Here is a 19,346-nt window from a genome sequence, read left to right as displayed (position 1 = left end):
GGGTGTGTGTGACTGGATAGGTATGTGTGACTGGACGGTGTGCGACTAGCCGGGTGTGTGACTGACTGGACGGTTGTGTGTGTGTGACTGGACGGTTGTGTGACTGGATGGTTGTTTGTGTGACTGGACGTGTGTGTGTGACTGGACGGATGTGTGTGACTGGACGGATGTGTGTGTGACTGGACAGTATGTGTGACTGGACGGATGTGTGTGTGTGACTGGACGGATGTGTGTGTGACTGGACGGTATGTGTGACTGGACCGGTGTGCATGGCTGACGGGCGTGTGTGACTAGACGGTTGTGAGTGTGTGACTGGACTGGTAGGTGTGACAGGACGGGTGTGTGTGACTGGATAGGTATGTGTGACTGGATGGTGTGTGACTGTGACTGGACGGGTATGTGAGACTGGACGGGTAGTTGTGACTGGACGGGTGTGTGTGACAAGACACGTCACTTACATGTTAACTTATAGTTTTGTGCCCGATCATTTGTAACATTTCCGAATGTGTGGATGCTTCAGGAAGGGGCGCCAACACGCATTAGGTCAGGGTTTATAACCTAAAGGTATCTGTAAAGAAGTTGGACAAAAATCTTTTTCAGATTTGTTGTACTAATATGACCACATCGCACAACACCTGCCTTGTTCCGGGCCATACGTGGATTGCCACTCCTATAAAGAGTAACACCACCACCAGTGTGACAGTGACATGGACAGAGCAGTGCCCCAAACTGCAGGCAATTCGCTACGCCTGGAGGGAGTCGCCCTGCCCCTTCAAGCAATGTGCTGTCTACTGGGAGCAGTCCCGAGCTCCCTGCGCCACCCATCCTCCGATTCTTGTGAAGATAGGATACCATTACCCATGATACAGATATTAAAACACTTTCCACAAATGTGGTTGTTCTATAAATCGAACTGCAACCCGATTTAAAAACTATATATCTATTATGATAGGTGTGAAAACTCAGAAAGAGTGAGTGAGTGAGTGAGTATGGTTTTATGCCGCTTTTAGCAATATCATGGCAGGGGACACCAGAAATGGGCATCACACATTGTACTCATGTGGGGAAGTGAATCCAGGTCAAACTCGGCAAGACCTATTACTGCCATCACTAAGGAGAATGTTGATAAAATATATGATATATTTCTTGATGATCCATGACTCACCACGCGTCACATAGCCAATACAGTGGACATCTATCATGAGAGAGTTGAGAACATTTTGAGGAATGAACTGGGCCTGACAAAGGTTTCAGCATGCTGGGTTCCAAGGCTTCTGACATCAGCAAAGCTACAGGCACATTTCAGACCCGGCTGACTTAATGAGAGATTGGTAACTATAGTTGCACCTTGGGGTCACCAGTATCAGTCAAAGACAAAACAACAGTCAAAGCAGTGGAAACATTTAACGTCTACTCCTCTGAAGAAAACACTGCAAATCTATTGCACCAGTTGCACATATATATTGCTATATACATGTACATTAATAGTTTGGGTTCTATAACATTCAGTGATCTATTCCGTAAATCTTTGACGTTTCGACTCTTCATTGTTGAGGACAGAGATTATTTAACATCTTTATCAATGCCAAGGCATCTACCTAAAGTATCTGAAACCACTTTCAGAACTATACTGTTAACAATCTTCATTGCCAACACACGGTTCTCACAGACACTGTATTCCTAAGTCACAACTATAATAACAGCATATTGATAACAACAGACAATTGGACTATCTGGTGACTGGTTACATCAGCAAAAAGCATTGATCTTCACATACAATGAAGTGACCAGCAAACTCGGAGAGATGTCAAGGGTTTACTAGGTGCACATTAATTTAAATTAAATTTAATAAGAAAATATGTTGATGGACCTCTTCATATTTCTGTCATAAACTAACTTTTCTATATTTGGCAGCTGTACCAAAACTTTGACAAGTCTACCAATTTCCATACAATTGTCGTAACAAGGCTGCCATAGTGTATAAGACTGGTAGATTGGGGTGTATCCAATGCAAAACAATGCTACCTGAACTTTTACTTCTGAAATGTCAAAAAATATAATTTGAGACTGCAGATTTCCCTATGAAACATCAAAGTACTTCACCATCAGATCAATGCAACATGAGGGGCCATAACAAATCTGGTTTTGCATATGTAATCATGGTAATGGTGAGGTGAAATGGGACGTTTGTCTGTGTGTGTGTTCCTCGTCCCATAATGTAAACGTGTTCCGCGTCCCATTATGAAAACGTGTTTCTCGTTCCACAAAATAAACATGATTCTCCTCCCATAAACCGTTTATTCACTTGATATATACACTCAGTTTCAGAAAGCAAGAATATGATGCATAAGCAGAAAGGCTATCTTGATCTCATGATCTCTCCACACACAAAGCAATGCCCATTCCCCCTCCTACACAGAGAGCCGCCACACCGCGCCGCCCTGCTGTGCGTTCCAGGCCATGGAGAAGTGTTACCAGAATACGAGCTCCAGATGCTCCAATGGGATGTCCTAGAGCAATGGCTCCACCACTCACATTTACCTGAAACAAACATTTGTTGTCAATAAACTATTTTCAAAACACCATTGTTACCATGGTGACCATTTTTCCTTATGGAATTGAACTAAATGACCACTTTTAAAAGACACCACTTCTGGGAAGCTCCATTTGAGATGTAAAACATATCGAACTAAGATGGACCTCGACAATGCACCATTTACATTAGTTTGCATGAACATTCAGTTCCAGTTCTGGTTCTACGACTTCTCCAAAACTATGGATGCTAGGCAATACAGTACTTGCTTCAACACTTTCAACTACTGTATTTTGGCAATCTATCCTGTACCTGAGTGAATGCTATTTAACCACAGTCAGCAATGTTCCATCTATATTACAGTGGACTGCCAGTAACTGAGTCTGTAACAGGAAAACCATCATGAGCAACGATTTACTGTAACCACGTGATCCCGGTTAGCTGGTTCCTACTACAAGCACTGGATACATAGGACATATTGTGCCTGGAATCCCCCATGAATCTATCAGTCTGACATCATCACTTCAATTGGACTGGCTGTATTATCCAGTAACAGTCTCAATTATTACTGAAAAAGTGAAGATAATCACGTTTGATAAATACTCACCACCAGACCCGAGACAGAATAGGTCTTCAGCAACCCATGCTTACCGTAAGAGGCGACTAATGGGATCTGGTGGTCAGACTCACTGACTTGGTTGATGCATGTCATCGTATCCCATTTGCGTAGATCGATGCTCATGATGTCAATCACTGGATTGTCTGGCCCAGGCTCGATTATTAAAGACCACCGTCATATAGCTGAAATATTGCTGAGTGCGGCATTAAACAATAAACAAACAAACAAAACTCACCACCAAAAGAAACGCAAACCACAGAAACATGGAGAAGTATGTAAGTTGAGAATGCATACCAATTATTGACAAAACTATCAATTGGTCAAGTGTTACCACAGAGTGTCTTTTTTCCTAACACGATATGCTGCACGTGATTTCCAAATTTGACGTGTATATCATGCACGACACAAATGGTGCATCTCGGGCCATGGAGCTATGACATCACATGTGAAGCATTCATGAGCGTCGGTTCATACAACATACCAGTATGTTCATTTGTGCATCTAACCAATCAAATATCTGTTGAATATGAGTCATTCTTCACATATTCACCAACATGCATGGTATTCACATTTCTTTTGGTAGTGAGTATGTGAGACCAACCTGAATTTTGTACAGGTGCAACATGCTACCAGAGAATGCTGGTAAGTAAATTTGAAATAATATTTACAAAGTTTTCCTATTTGCATGTGAGTGGTTTCAGCCCTAAATATTGAGAGATATATAGCAGGTAAATTTTATTGCTAGGTTGCACCCAGTGCAGGTAACATTTCTCACCACAGGTGCATGGCAGGAGTTATATTTGATAAATGTGTGGAAAACTGAATACTTGTAGAACTGGCTGCAAATGTCTTACAATCCAGGAAACAAAAGTTCATGAAAATTGTGAAATACACAGGTCTGAATGCAGTGAACTTGCACAACTAATTCTTCACAATTATCACTAGAACTGTCACGCGTGACTTATGGTTAAAATAACAACAAACACATACTTTGAAACTTCTGTTTGAGGTTGTGTACTGTATATCAACATGTGAACTGAAAAGCCATATACAGATTTCCTCAAAATATAATACTGGAGCACATTCTAAAGTTAAGTTGTGTGGATATTTGTTAATATTATTACTCTGCATTCCATATTTACCAAACACAGTTACTGAGAGAATATAACCTATAGATATCATTCACACAGTTCGGAAATGAGATAAACATCCTAACACATAATACCACAAATTTACTAGATAGGAAATTTCACAATGATACATGCAGTAGTGTTAAAATTTATACTAGAGTTCCTCGAACATTTTTTGGAGATGTTATTGCAAAGATGTTATAAACAAACTTTCAGCCATGAAGTGGTTCGAACCCACACTGCAAGAGTGAGGCACCTATTTGCCAGCACACAAAGTCCCAGATGGGACCCAACCTAAAAATTAGTAAAATCTAAATATTTTTTACATTTGTATACTCATCCTGCATTACTCCCTATTGCATTTACTGCTGTCTTTGACAGAGAGACGAACTGTGTGAGATCCAGCTGCTGAAGAAAGTTGTTTCCATCTGTACAGGAAGCAGCGCACCCTTCCACAGTCGGCACGTGACCGGGAAGTCATGACGTCATGTCAAAACACATAACTGCTGTAAACATAACATCGGAAACTTCGTGGGGAGGCAGTGGGGGAAAGGGGGGCACTTAGACTTCGTAATGCAGTATAAGTATACAAATGTAAAAAATATTTAGATTTTACTAAATTTTTTAACTTATCCTGCATTACTCCGTATTGCATCTTTATCAGACGGCATGGCCGGTGGGCATACCTTCTGATGTGAGCCATAAGGAACCCTCAACAAGGTCCGATTTAACCGCACCGCATGTACAAGAGAGGACCGGAACACCAGCGACCATTCCTGTCGAAGGAAAGGAGTGTCGATGCAAAAGAGGGAACCCGAAATAGGTGACAGAATTAGTATGAGGCGGGAAAGCCAAAACTAGAACTGACCTAAGAGCAAATGTGGAACGCAGTAGAGCCCTCTAATCTGGGGTGATGAACACCAGAGAGGTCGACGGGCCCCACTCAGGCTAAGGGAGAATCAGTGGCGTCGGGGGTTGGTGACCTGTTGAGCTACCAGCAGGGGACTAAAGCTATCTTCCAAGGTTACATCACGAAGGTAGTGGCTGGCGAAAACGGTGTCAGATTGCCCCAAACAGCCTTCCATGATTGATTTGAGGGAACAGTTACTGTGAAGAGCCATGGTAGATGTGACCGCCCGAATCTCGAGTGGGTTGTTAGCCTTCGGGGGTCCAATCCGGCGACTTTATAAGCTTGGAGGATGACCGCCCGGAGCCACAGGGAGATAGTATTCCGGCTGACCTCCGACTGCGACGAAGGGGAGACCAACGGGAAAAGACGTTTCCTAGACTTGCGGCAGGCTTTAGACCATCGGAGGAAAACCTTCAGGGCCCTAACGGCATAATAAAAGCTCCTCCACATTGTCGGCACCCACAATCGACGAAAGGTGAGGGATGGTGAAGGATCTATCAGACTGTCCTCGGAGTTGATTCTTTGCGTCCCAGCTCAGCCCAAGATGAACGGTGCCATGAGTCCCGCGTTCGAACCTGGCACGAGAGACGTCGAGGGCATGGAGCTAACTAACCCGGGCAGCAGTAGCCAAGGCCAGTAGAAACACCGTCTTCTTCGTTAAGTCGTAAAAGGAAGACGAGTTGAGTGGTTCGAAGGGAGCCTCCCTAAGAGCCTTTAAGACCACATTCAGATCCCACGCAGGCGGTTTGAACTTGGCTTTCTGGTCTTCGAGACGGAATGAGCGCAGCAAGTCCTGAAGTTCAGGAATTTTCATCATTCTCTAGTCGTCTGGGATGGCAAGAATGGAGTTGATTGCGACCAAGTACGATGAGATGGTAGAGCCTTTTAATCAACGTGTGGTGCGCAAGTACAGAAGAAACTCAGCCAGGAACTGCAGTGACGCTGTCATCGGATCCTGGTGCTTGTCAGAGCAGAATGCCTGGAATGAGGACCATTTATTATCATATAGTCCCCGTGTTGATGGACGATAGGCTATAGCAATAGCCTTGGCCGCTCTAGTCGAATAGCCCTTGGCTCCTAGGGCTTTCTGCAGATGTGCCAGGCGTGCAGATGAAACCGGCGAAACTGGCGAGATGTAAGTTGACAGCTGGCAATTCTGAGATGTGGCGAACAGATCGATGTTTTGGGTGTCGATCATTAGACAAAGAACAGTGAAGATCTCTGGGTGGAGTTGCCATTCGGTGGGAGCCACCTTCTCCGGCCTGGTCAGAGCGTCTGCCAGAACATTCTTGCAACCTGGAATGTGCTGAAAAAGGAATTGCAGGTCTAATCGGTCCACTAGGTCAAAGAATCGGAAGGTCTGGTTGAGCAGGGACTGAGAGTGGAGAGTACCCTGATTCCTCAGACACCACACCATGGTGATGTTGTCCGTGGAGATGGTCAACTGGGTGTGACGGAGAATGCTCTGCCAGTGGGAGACGGCCAGGGTGAGAGCTTCGAGTTCGAGGTTGTTGCTGTGCCAGTGGAGTCGATCTCCGGACCACAGCCCTGCAACTGTTTGAGTCCCCAGATGAGCCCCCCAACCCTGTTTGGATGCGTCGATGAACAGGTGGAGGGTGGGCTGTAGCGCGGTCAAGAAGACGCCTCCGCAGATGTTCGATTCCACTGTCCACCATTGGGGGAAGGGAACTGGGAGGACGATGAGGGACACTGGATCCTGCTGCTGAATGAAGGGAGCGAGAAACCGTTGAATTGGACGGAGTTGGAGACGACCTCTGACAGTCAGGTCTTGAGCCGATGTGCCCAAGAGAACCTGCCATTTGTGGAGAGTTCAAGCCTGCTGGAGGGCAGGGTAGAGGTGAGCGAGGATTTTCAACTACCTGTTCCTAGGGACTTGAAGGAGGTCTTGATCCGTGAGAAACAGGCCCCCGATGAACTGCAGACGGAATGATGGGGTCAGAGGAGGAAGTACTGCCAATGGGAGCTGGTACCCCTGACGGAGTATGTTTGTGACTAACTGGTCCTCCAGTATAGACCAGTTTCTCCAAAACCGGCCTAGTCTCCCACCCACAGGTGTGTCAGTGCCCAGAACGGCTGAGGGTGGGAGGTCCAGTATTCCAGTTATATCACTGTGTGTCAGCTTAATGTGGGAGGAAAGCTCGAAGTGATGCAGGTCTCAGACGTTTACCACTTCGGTGAAACCCACGAGCACGGGTATGGTGCTGACAAACCTAGAAACATAATTGGGGCGAACCGGGAATGGAACCCACAATCATAGATTTCTGGCGTGCCCAAGGGACGCAACTCTGCACAGCGAATCGCCGCGCCTCAGACGACTTGGCCACCTGTGCCACCCCCCAGTCGTTGAGATCCTGAAATGTTTGGAGACGTCCTTGAGAGAGGAGCGGCGAGGTTTGTAGTTACCTTTGAAGGACTTGGCCGCTGATTGGTGCTTGACATGCTCCAAGGCTCTAAGAGCCGTTTCATCCCTTGCGAAGCTGATGACCCTGGCATGTGTAGCGGAAATGGCACCATTAAAAAGAACCCAACCAAGGTTGTCATAGGAAGGAACGCTTGAATTCGGAATCCCATTCCGTGGCAGTCAAGTAACCCAACCGTCGTGTAGCGGTGATCTTTCCGCAATAGCAGCTCTCAGATGATTTTGCAAATAGTTGACCTGGCGAAGTTGGAAGTTCATAACAGTGCGTAGGTGGTCGATCCTGTTAGGATTTGACTCCCGCCAGATCTTGCTCAATTGCTCTGGCAGAGGAGGCGAGTGCAGACGGTGGTTTTAACGAACGCCACAGTTCCGTTTCCACGAAAGCGAGTCGGAAGTCTGGCATACGTATGGTGGCGGACTGGGATGACCCGATCATTCGATGTAAGTCCTCGTCCAGGACGTGCGCACCGTCAGCCACATTGAAGGAGTGGACAGGGAAATCATTATGCCGGAAACGAGGAGCCATGAACGGCGTGAGGGACAACCTAGCGAAGTCCTCGTCCAGCGCCGTAATAAGGTCTGTCAGCATTGGGTCGGGTGGTAGCGAAGTCAGGTTAGAGATTTTCGTCGACATCGGTGCCTTGGAGGTCAAACGGTCCGCTAGCCAATCAGCAACCTGTGATGGGCCCAAGCAGGTATCAATCACGGGAGATTGAGGGTCATAATCGGGTCGAAATGATCCTTCCGATGAAGCCGAACGAGATGAATGATGTCGACGTCTATGTATGAGTACGAGAACGACGACGAGATCGAGAGGACTTGGACGAGTGTCGAGAGGCAGTCGGAGGCGACGAGGTATATGACGAATGAGACCGATGAGCACCCGAAGTAGATGGGGACGCAGGAATCTGTAGTTGGTGGCGCCATCGTCGCAGGAGGCATCGTCGGCGCCGCTGAGGCGGGAGTAGCTTGCGCAAACAATGACTGCATCCAAGATGGATCCATAAACGATGACAGGAGGGCTTTGTACATACGTCGGAGGCGCCACACAAGACGATGAGATCGAAGCAGGCGATGGTAATGGTGGTGTAGGAGACCGTGAACGGTTGTTTGTCATGCCATGGGAGGCAGACTCTACGTTGTAAGGCATGTTGGGGTGTCGACGCACACGTTGAATGAAGCGTTTTCGAGACACTCGTAGGTAGGTGGTGAAGGAAACGGCGACAGGGGACTACAGTATCTGCACTTCTCTGTAAGGGTACACGGGGGTTGTACAATCCAGGCAGCAGGGGTGGGGGGCCCGTCCAGATTTATTCCCGCGGCAGTTAGAGAAGCGAGGCATACTGGAATTTAAGCAAAAGCATAACGATGTGCAAACACACAATGAAGCATAATGTAACTCAAGATAACTTTTTCTGTTTACAAAGTTTATAAGAGCAAACAATTACACTTAAAACATGCCAAATACAAACATTTTAATTTAATGTAAAAGAACGAATTCAAAACGCAAAACATGAAAATACATGGACACGTGGTGAATCGCAAAAGGGTGGGGAGAAAATGGCGGGAAACAACAATACGCTCGTAAATACTGTGACGAGAGCCACAAAACGAGCGAGAAATGTTGCCAATTAACAATAGAATGAAGCCAAAGGTAACAAACCATATACAACAAGAGTTTGCCACTAACATGGCTTTATCCCCCACCCCTGTTGCAGAATTTATGACATAATTAAATCAAAACCAACACTAACCTTTTTTAACCGAGGTGGAACTTGTCATGGAAATTGTAAAAAAAAAGAAGAGTTTGGAACCTAAGTCCATCTTGTTGTCATGGAAAAGTAAAAAGTAAACAATACAAATTTCTAAAATTTCTAAATAGCAAAAGACACCAGTGCAGCATGTACCTGACAAACCTGCAAAGTTTCATGAAAAAATATTGATCGGTTTATGAGTTATGCTCTGGAAACGAACCCTACCCTCACAGAACCTTAGTCCATCTTGTTGCCATGGAAACGAAAAAATAAAAGTTTCTAACATTTCTAAATTGCAAAATGCACCAGTTCAGCATGTACTTGACAGACCTGCAAAGTTTCATGAAAACATATTGAACGGTTTCTGAGTTATGCTCTGGAAACAAAACGTGAAGGACGGACGGAGCCCGTTTCTATATCCCCCGCCAACTTTGTTGGGCGGGGGATAATAAACAACACAGCAGACTTTTGTCAGTGTAAACAACACAAAGTAAGGATCATATACAGCTTTTAATATTTCCACGAGGGATACAGATACGTCTGTTCCGTGTGGCTGACAAAGCAGTTATGTGTTTTGACGTGACGTCATGACTTCCCGGTCACGTGCCGACTGTGTGGGAGGGGGCACTGCTTCCTGTACAGATGGAAACAACTTTCTTCAGCAGCTTGATCTCACACAGTTCGTCTCTCTATCAAAGACAGCAGTAAATGCAATAGGGAGTAATGCAGCATTAAAAAATAGTACAAGTACTTTACTAAGAACGTATTATCTCAAATATAACATTTGTTACATTAAACATTCAGCCTCAAATCTAGTGGTTCTGTCATCAGATTTATGGGTACTATCTACTATGCGTTCTATTTTTAGGTGACGTGAAATTGGGTTTCATGTCGTATTCAAGATTATTTTGCTAATATAGCCACATGTATGCACCTGTGTGTGTGGTTGCTTATACTAGTACAAATCTATGTCAGTTAAATAGTGCTTGCCCATTGAGATACCATGTCGCAGTCTAACACAGACACAGCATACTGACATAAGTAATCCCCTCAGTGCTGTGCTCCAGTCCCATTGAGATACCATGTCGCAGTCTAACACAGACACAGCATACTGACATAAGTAATCCCCTCAGTGCTGTGCTCCAGTCCCATTGAGATACCATGTCGCAGTCTAACACAGACACAGCATACTGACATAAGTAATCCCCTCAGTGCTGTGCTCCAGTCCCATTGAGATACCATGTCGCAGTCTAACACAGACACAGCATACTGACATAAGTAATCCCCTCAGTGCTGTGCTCCAGTCCCATTGAGATACCATGTCGCAGTCTAACACAGACACAGCATACTGACATAAGTAATCCCCTCAGTGCTGTGCTCCAGTCCCATTGAGATACCATGTCGCAGTCTAACACAGACACAGCATACTGACATTAGTTATCCCCCTCAGTGCTGTGCTCCAGTCCCATTGAGATACCATGTCGCAGTCTAACACAGACACAGCATACTGACAAAAGTAATCCCCTCAGTGCTGTGCTCCAGTCCCATTGAGATACCATGTCGCAGTCTAACACAGACACAGCATACTGACAAAAGTAATCCCCTCAGTGCTGTGCTCCAGTCCCATTGAGATACCATGTCGCAGTCTAACACAGACACAGCATACTGACATTAGTTATCCCCCTCAGTGCTGTGCTCCAGTCCCATTTTTTAGCATCTTATGGTATGATGCAGCTGGGCATTGAACCTTCGACCTTACGCTCCCTGGGCAGATGCTCTGTCCACTAGGCCATGGAGGCAGTTGGATGTGAAGGATAAAGGTCATAGTATAGCTATAGAAATTCAAATAGGTTTTCTATAAGGCTTCATTGGTTTAGCAGTCTCTGAGTTCACAACATAAAAAAACCATAATATTTTTTCAGAAAACCCACATATCAAAATCAAACTTTGCACTGCACCTCTACTATCCGTATGGAATCTGTTCCCTAAATTTGAAAAGAATCCATAAATGTAAAAACATCTTCAGTCCAAAAATGAAAAAAAAAGCTGTATTTTTTCAGAAAATCCAAATATAGAAATCAAATTTCGCTCTGCACCTCTCCTATATGTATAAAAAGTGTTCACCAAATTTGAAAAGAATCTATGTAGTAGTTTTCAAGTTATAGGTCACACTAAGAAATGTCCTCTGAAGGATGGACGGACAGAATACCTTGGTATATGGAGTATGATAACAAAACGAAACAAATGGATCTTACCATTTGAAGGACGGATGGTATCATCATTAGTTCAGTTTCATTAGCTGCAGGGGAGAAGATGTCGACAAACAATGCAAAGCCACACCACATGACAAACCACAGGCCATCAAATCAACTAACCTGGACATTCAGCCACGACGGCAACAGGTATGAGGACAAAAGTTACATTTGTCATAATACCATGTTCCTGTGCTCATCTCACCTTTGATGGATCACAGCCCAGATCTTTGATGACTGCTGCAGACTGGGCAGCAAATGCTTCATTCAGCTCTATCAAGTCTACATCGTTGATGCTCCACCCAGCCTTCTCCAACTGTAATAGCACACAGAAACTTAGATGTGAGGCTCTGTAAGTGGCCTGATTACTTGTTGCAAATTTAGCTAGAGTTATAAATATGAAGTCTGCCATACCATGTTAACAATATGTACTGAATGCAACTATTTACAAGTCATTTCATGAATGAGTGACCTTCAAAGTGACTTTGATATTTAACACAATCATGACATGATAGATGTTGATTTAGTTCTTTCAGAGTCGACGATAAGGGATTTGACACTCACACGCTGCAAAATAACTTCAATAATCTTGAACGTGATGTTAAAACCCATTCACCTCATTGAATTTTAGAGACCGTTAAACCATGTTTCAAAATGACCTCTAGTGACCTTGGCCTATTACGGAGGTCACCTTAAAGTTGATACGATCGCAACCCTGCCTTAGCGATATTTTAATGCCCACATCACACAAACTGGCCTTGACCTTCAATGTCACCCTGTCACATGTAGACTTGTTACAAACTTAGGTAATGTTACAAATATGAAGTCTCAATATCATACTGTTAATACTTTCTGATCATGTATCCTAAGTTTCACCAGGTTCCATTCACATGTAGTCAAGTCATCTGTACACAAGCTTCAGTGATGCCCAGTTGACACTAAGTAACCTTGTCTTTCAATGTCCTCCTAACATATGTCAACATTCCCTAGGGGTGTATATAAGGTATGTCAGTTATGAAGTCTAAGATCTGTTATTATTATATGTTTGAGAAGACTAATTTCAGGGTTTGCTTATCAAGACATCAGGATTTAGAATAATTGTTCCATATATCTTAAAGCCCCATCTGCGGTAGCAACTACCGCACTCTAGTGGGCGGAGCTTATACGAGTGATCTGACAGGTCAATATGACGTCATGATAACACACAAATTTCATTGGTTATTGCGTAAACGGGTGACGTCATGTAAACACCCACCCACGTGGACCGTTTGACAACAAGTTTTAATGGTAATAAATATCTATCAAACGATTCCAAGACTTTTCAACAAACGCGTAGGTCTTTGGTTTCAAAACCTACCTGCCATGTCGTCTTCACATCTTCATAAAATGATACCGCGGAATGTCCACGATTTATCCAACGCAGTCCAACACAGAAATTATAGACGTTCTTGTTCTGAGCTATATTCTAGATCTCCCGACGACAACGAATTAATACGTTTGTCGTGATGAATATGAACAGTGTAATTGAACAAAAAAAAAACATAGTATGTGTCACGGCACCAATCGTTATCCTGTGGTGTACGGTATATCTGCAGTTTATAAATAGCATTTCTCACATATACACGGTAATCGGTGATTTCAACAGTGTTTTTCTTCGTTGTGTTCGTCTTGCCTTCATCTGGAATCTGGATGACACTGATCGTGTAAAAAACCCTGGTAATGGTCAAAAATATTTTCACGTGATCAAAGTAGTTTTTTGTCGTTTCCGTGACATTATTTCATTGCCCAGTAGCAATGTATTTTGGCAAAGTCACACTTGATGAAGCTCTTCGTGCCGAAGTAACTCGATCCGTGAAACTTGGCAGTCCCAGTGACCCAGATCCTTGTTGATTGGCATGCCAAGTGTCATTTGCATAAGGCCATCCATATTTTTTGTATGTGTTTCTCCCCTCAAGCCTAAACTAACCAGAGAGCGGCCGGACGAGATAAAATATATATTACTTATCAAAAAATGTCTTTTAATAATTGTGTAAGTTATTTTATGACATTTAAAAAAAAAGTTTAAACACTTGGTACTAGAATCTAGTCTATGAATTTGTTTATAATGTAGATTGATTCGCTTTGCTTCGGAAGCGAATTTTTAGTAAACAACGGAACAAAGATTAAGTTGATATGGTTCTTTTATAAAGTTGAGCTAGTAGTATTTCTTTTAATAGATCGGTGCGCAATTTTCCATAGCGGCAGCAAAATTAAGACACGAAAACATTATATTATTTCACGTCGCAATCGAAATAAGAATATTAACATACGGACAGCCTCACAGACTTTGAAACAATGTTCAAATAAATATTTGTTCACATTAATTCTATCATGTGCGAGAAAATGGATTTCAACATTATTTTCATCAAGCTTATTCAGGTCGCTGGCTGCACAGATCATCCTCTCTTGTAAACTACTTCGGCATGAACACATGTTTTGTCGCGAAGCTCAAAGCAACAATGTTTCTCTCAGATACATTTTCTTCTCCATCCATGACGAGCATCTGTCATAATGTGCCTCAACAACCTTCCTGGTCAGTTGAATTCAACAATGTTATACACACGGCCTCACTCACGGCTTCATCACAAGATTCCTTCCAAATACCCACCACGTGATCAGGGTTACGACCTTGGGATGAATTAATAAATTAATTTGCACTTTTAGGAAAGATTTTTTTGTGTGCATATTATTATTAAAAAATATCCTGTACATGGTACTTTGGGATTGCACTGCGGATTTCTTTTATTACTTTATAAAACTTTTTGTTTTCCCCTTTCTGACCTCGCTATCTCCTAGCAACCACGCCCCATGAGTGCATCGAGTTGCTGCTTACAACTGACAAGAACTTTGCAATTTCGCTTGTCTTCAATATGAGCAACAAAACATTTTCATGTAAATCCTAATTTGACGAAGAGTTGTTCGAGATAATCAGGAAGCTTTTGGTCATTTCGATTGTGACATTGGTGACTTTATCGTGGAGAAAGTTCCAATTCAAGATGACTTCATTCCGATTCACAACTCGAATCGACAAGATGGCGCCTCTCTTCCCGCCCTTGCAAGTGCAACAGAAACTTTGACAAATTCAGTGCCGATTCTTGGGAGTAGTGAATCAGTGTCACAGTGAGATTTCATTGTGGAACCAGATGAAGCCGAATATGTATGTTCACACTTCTTTTGTCAATCATGCAAGACACAGCACAGACAATCGCAGTTAGGGAATGGTGTGGCCACCATGTTGCAGAAATTCGTCGATTCGAACACAGTGTTTCTGGACTGAGCTAAATAAATGAAGTGTTTGGAGAGATCGTAGATACTTGGACTTGAAGAAACGGAATTATACGTTGCAGCAAATGAAGGACTGGTGTGGACAAAACGGGAAAGGGATCCCAGATTGTATTTTAAAACTTGTGCGCAAAATGTATCCAAATACCCCGAACAAAAAATACATGTGACAAGTGTGGATCTAATGATCAAACTCAGTTTTGTGTGTGAAAATTCTGTGAAAGAAAAGGAAATTCATAATTAAAGTTGTCTTGGAATATGTGTATTGGAGTTTTCGTTTATCGTAAGTACAATATTATCCGGATATGCCTTCTGTAGGCCAAAACATCAAGTATATTCAGTTACTTATTTACCAGTTGCTTATGTGCATTGTTGTGTTGATATTCATCTATTGTAGTCAAGCTGAGAAATATTGGCGCAACTTCTGGTGCTTCACATTAGGCCCCTTCCTAAACACTAGTTGAAAAATCTCTGTAATAATTTACGTTTTATGAATATAAACTGATTATTGTGTGGCACAAATCTAACGTATGAATGCAAATGACCCAAACTAAACATATATCTGTAATTTTCGGATTGAACTGAAAGAATCGCGTCGTCAATTTCGTATTTAAGTAAAGTTACTGTTACATTAACTGAAACTGATGTTCTGCTGCTGTTCTGCCGTAAAAATATACAACACAATACTCTTTGACCACAAATGCATTAAATGTGCCACATGTACACATGACCATGTGCTTTGCTATTTATAGCGCAAACATAAATAAGCTCCGCCCACTGTGATTGATGCAGACGCCAAACACGATCGATTCGATTTTTTAGGATAAAACTACAGAAAATTTATTGACTTATATCTTGATATTGAGCCATTTGTTGTATCCATGGTTTGTCATTCAAGTTGATACGAAGTTTGACGGTCAATGGTGATCTTGTTCCCGTATGGTTTTCAAAAAACGTCTCCCGACACTCGGTTGTGTTTACATTGTCAGTCATTTTTCGAAACTGAAACACTGCCACCTTGCGGGCTATTTATAGTCAGGGTGGGGCTTTAAGGTAAGAGTTCACTTATACATCAGACGCACTTACTGCTTTCCGTGTAGCTGGAATTGGTCCTGTCCCCATGACAGCAGGGTCCACACCAGCTTGTGCCCAAGACACGATCTTTGCCAGCACAGGTGCATGTCTAGCCTGGGCCTCCGCAGCACTCATAAGGACAAGTGCTGCAGCTCCATCATTGATGCCTGCAATGTAAACAGGTCTCATAGCCAGGGGTAATACCTGCAGCACTGAGCTCCATCATTGATGCCTGCAATGTACTGATAAGCTAGTCTCATAGCCAGGAGTAATACCTGCAGCACTGAGCTCCATCATTGAAGCCTGCAATGTAAGCAGGTCTCATAGCCAGGAGTAATACCTGCAGCACTGAGCTCCATCATTGATGCCTGCAATGTAAGCAGGTCTCATAGCCAGGGGTAATACCTGCAGCACTGAGCTCCATCATTGATGCCTGCAATGTAAGCAGGTCTCATAGCCAGGAGTAATACCTGCAGCACTGAGCTCCATCATTGATGCCTGCAATGTAAGCAGGTCTCATAGCCAGGAGTAATACCTGCAGCACTGAGCTCAATCATTGATGCCTGCAATGTACTGATAAGCTAGTCTCAAAGCCAGGAGTAATACATCACACATTTCATCAATGATCCTTCAGATAACACTTGTATAACTATGATTAATGGAACATGTGCAAATTGTTTTACTTATTGCCAACAAATATGTTCCCGTGTTGTAACTGTATACAAAATTTAACATATACAAAATTAATTTACATTAATAATGACAGCTGAATCGTGTGAACAAGATGTAGAAATGGCAGGTTGGCAGATATGAACATGCATGCCTCATCCAACAAATGGTTTCAGGTTAGACAAGGTTAATAAACTACCTGAAGCATTTCCAGCAGTTACAGTGCCTGTTTCATCCTTCACAAAACACGGTCGGAGTTTGTTAAAGCCTTCAAGTGTACAGCCGGCACGAGGGAACTCATCTGTCCTCACCTCCTCCACACCTGCAAACAGATGGAGCTAAACTCGACTTGCCCATTTCTGGGCACACATCGTATCCCTTCAGCGAATTCAGGTAAATAAACAGGTATAACAAACTTTGTCAATAAAAGTATTCAATATGATATGTGTATTCATTCTCTTGCAACTAAAGTTCATTTCAAGGCGTCAATAGCGGTAATCTGACTGTGGTTGCTGTAAATAACGGTGAGTTGTGCGATCTACCGATCACTTCGCATACGATTTCGCCAAAATTATTGTAAGCATTATTATAATTACTGAATGAAATTTTGAATATAATTAATAAAATATATTGCGAACATTAGTCCAGATAAATAATGAACGATTTGTTTATAACCAGATATTGTAATAATAGGATTAAATTGTGTACTTCTGTTCGGATTTGTTGACTGGTATTTCTGGTGTTACGTGATCGCGGCGATCAGCTGATAATGTTTTCTGAGATGGGGGACAACATCGTGTCATTGGAAAACTGTTTACATTAGTAAATTTTGGAAGGCATGTTTTACCGCGCTATAACCCCGCAATAGCGAGGGAACACTGTATGTACAATAGGAAAACACAGAAGGGTAATGATCTCTTCATCATATCATGTCATTCTTAAAGTTTCACTTCTATAGCATATGAATGGACTACACCAAGGATCATATAGTGCCAAATGATTTGTAGCAATACTTGTTTACAGAACAACCCGAGATCAGGAACCACTGTTTAAACTTATTGGGAATGTTAGACATTAGTGTTTTGAGCAGGCAGACATTTGACAATAAAAGTGGGCTCATTCGCATTCTTGTGAGATAGTCTATTGGTATTGGTCTGTCGCATTTGGTATTTACCTTTTCTTGTTTTCACAGGAACTGTGACAATCTCTGCGTCAAAGTGTCCTGCCCTCTGGGCTGCTTCACACTTGATCTGGGACTCCAGGGCAAAGCTGTCCTGCACCTCACGCGATATCGCCCACTGCTTTGCTACATTCTCCGCTGAAACCAACACACTCTCCTCATATCGTATCCAGGAGATAAAACTGACGCTTTTTTCACATTTCCGGGTTATACTGACTAATTGTTGCCTGGAAATTTTATCATTTGAAAAATGCCATGGTGTCATGCAATGTCTTGATGCAATGGATGATGGCACATGCTTCAGTGATAACTGAACTCATCTAGTAAGCAAAATATGCACACACAAAACCTCCCAACTAAACTAAAGTTGTTCTGAAAAATATTGATCCAAAATAATATTTAATTAACTTGGTATCAATTTTGCATGTAAGGTGTCTGAAAACAAATGGGTACTGGGTGGGGAATTTTTAGCAATCCTGAGGGTGACAATCTATTAAATATTTAGCCCTCAGCTTAAGAGCATGCATGGTCATGCATTCTATACGAAAATCTCAGTCTTATTTACTTGTAGTCTAGTGTACACTGATATGACTGTACAGCCTATCCATCGTCCTCCGTGTCTGCTGCCATAGTGTACAACCTTTAACTTGTCCTCCATATCTGCACAGACTTTGGAGATGTCTACATTTGTCAAGCATCATCAAATAGGTCTACTCTGTCATGTCTTACCACTGATATCCTTAAACCTTAAAAAAAACAGTAAGTGGAGAGTATTTATATAATCAGAATTTGTCCATGTTCTACTAGCTCCTGTTTACTCTGCCTTCCAGTGATCAAACATCTGAAGTGTTGAGAGGTATGACATGTGAGGTATAGTTAATGGGTACCGTGAATGAGAAGAACATCTGAGGTGTACCTGTAATACCCATGTGGTAGTTGTTGAAGGCATCCATCAGGCCATCCTTCATCATTGTATCTGTCAGTGAGGAATCACCAAACTTTGTGCCATTTCTCATGTGAATACAATGGGGGGACTGTAATGAAAAAAAGATGTCACTAACTGAAGAGAACTGTGTCCTTCATACTCTGTTGTCATGACTACCAACCTTGCTCATACTCTCCTGTCCTCCTGTTTGGAGTACCTTTAAAATACATTACCACAACTTCTTGTGAGGACGATCTCTGCCATAGGTCAAGCATCTCAAAGACAAGCAAACAGTCTTTCGAGAATCTGTCGGACATGAACTCGTAACCTTCAGATTGTTAGCCCGACAGCTTACCGACTGAGCTATGTCCACACTGTGAAACTAAGTGCAAATTTACCTAGTCATGCCTACGCTGTTACAGAATTGAATGAAAAGGGTCGAAAAGGTGATGGACACTTATGAAGGTTACAGGTAGGCATGGTGTCTCGTGACTTTAGTCTACAGACACTTACGAGTGATCCCGATGCCATTTGGCACA

General features: G+C 42.9%; 1 protein-coding gene and 1 pseudogene across 1 annotated transcript in view; both read right to left on the bottom strand.

The window, feature by feature from the left end:
• Window positions 1–2,261: 2,261 nt before the first annotated feature.
• The window catches only part of LOC139474803 (acetyl-CoA acetyltransferase, cytosolic-like), a 73,518-nt gene continuing 56,433 nt past the window's right edge, over window positions 2,262–19,346 (bottom strand). Inside the window, exons 5-10 of the mRNA XM_071257928.1 lie at window positions 18,799–18,916; window positions 17,877–18,020; window positions 16,902–17,024; window positions 16,046–16,200; window positions 11,844–11,954; window positions 2,262–2,541 (exon numbers count right to left, since the gene is read on the bottom strand). Coding sequence (XP_071114029.1) covers window positions 2,371–2,541; window positions 11,844–11,954; window positions 16,046–16,200; window positions 16,902–17,024; window positions 17,877–18,020; window positions 18,799–18,916 — 822 coding nt within the window. The 3' untranslated portion in view covers window positions 2,262–2,370. The remainder of the gene's footprint in view (window positions 2,542–11,843; window positions 11,955–16,045; window positions 16,201–16,901; window positions 17,025–17,876; window positions 18,021–18,798; window positions 18,917–19,346) is intronic.
• LOC139475036 (uncharacterized) lies at window positions 5,169–7,087 on the bottom strand (annotated as a pseudogene).

The sequence above is a fragment of the Haliotis cracherodii genome, unplaced genomic scaffold (genome assembly GCF_022045235.1).
Source record: "Haliotis cracherodii isolate W230 unplaced genomic scaffold, xgHalCrac1.p SCAF_3, whole genome shotgun sequence".
Classification (NCBI taxonomy): domain Eukaryota; kingdom Metazoa; phylum Mollusca; class Gastropoda; order Lepetellida; family Haliotidae; genus Haliotis; species Haliotis cracherodii.
Note: the sequence above shows the minus strand (reverse complement) of the source record. Positions and strands in the feature narration are given on the sequence as shown.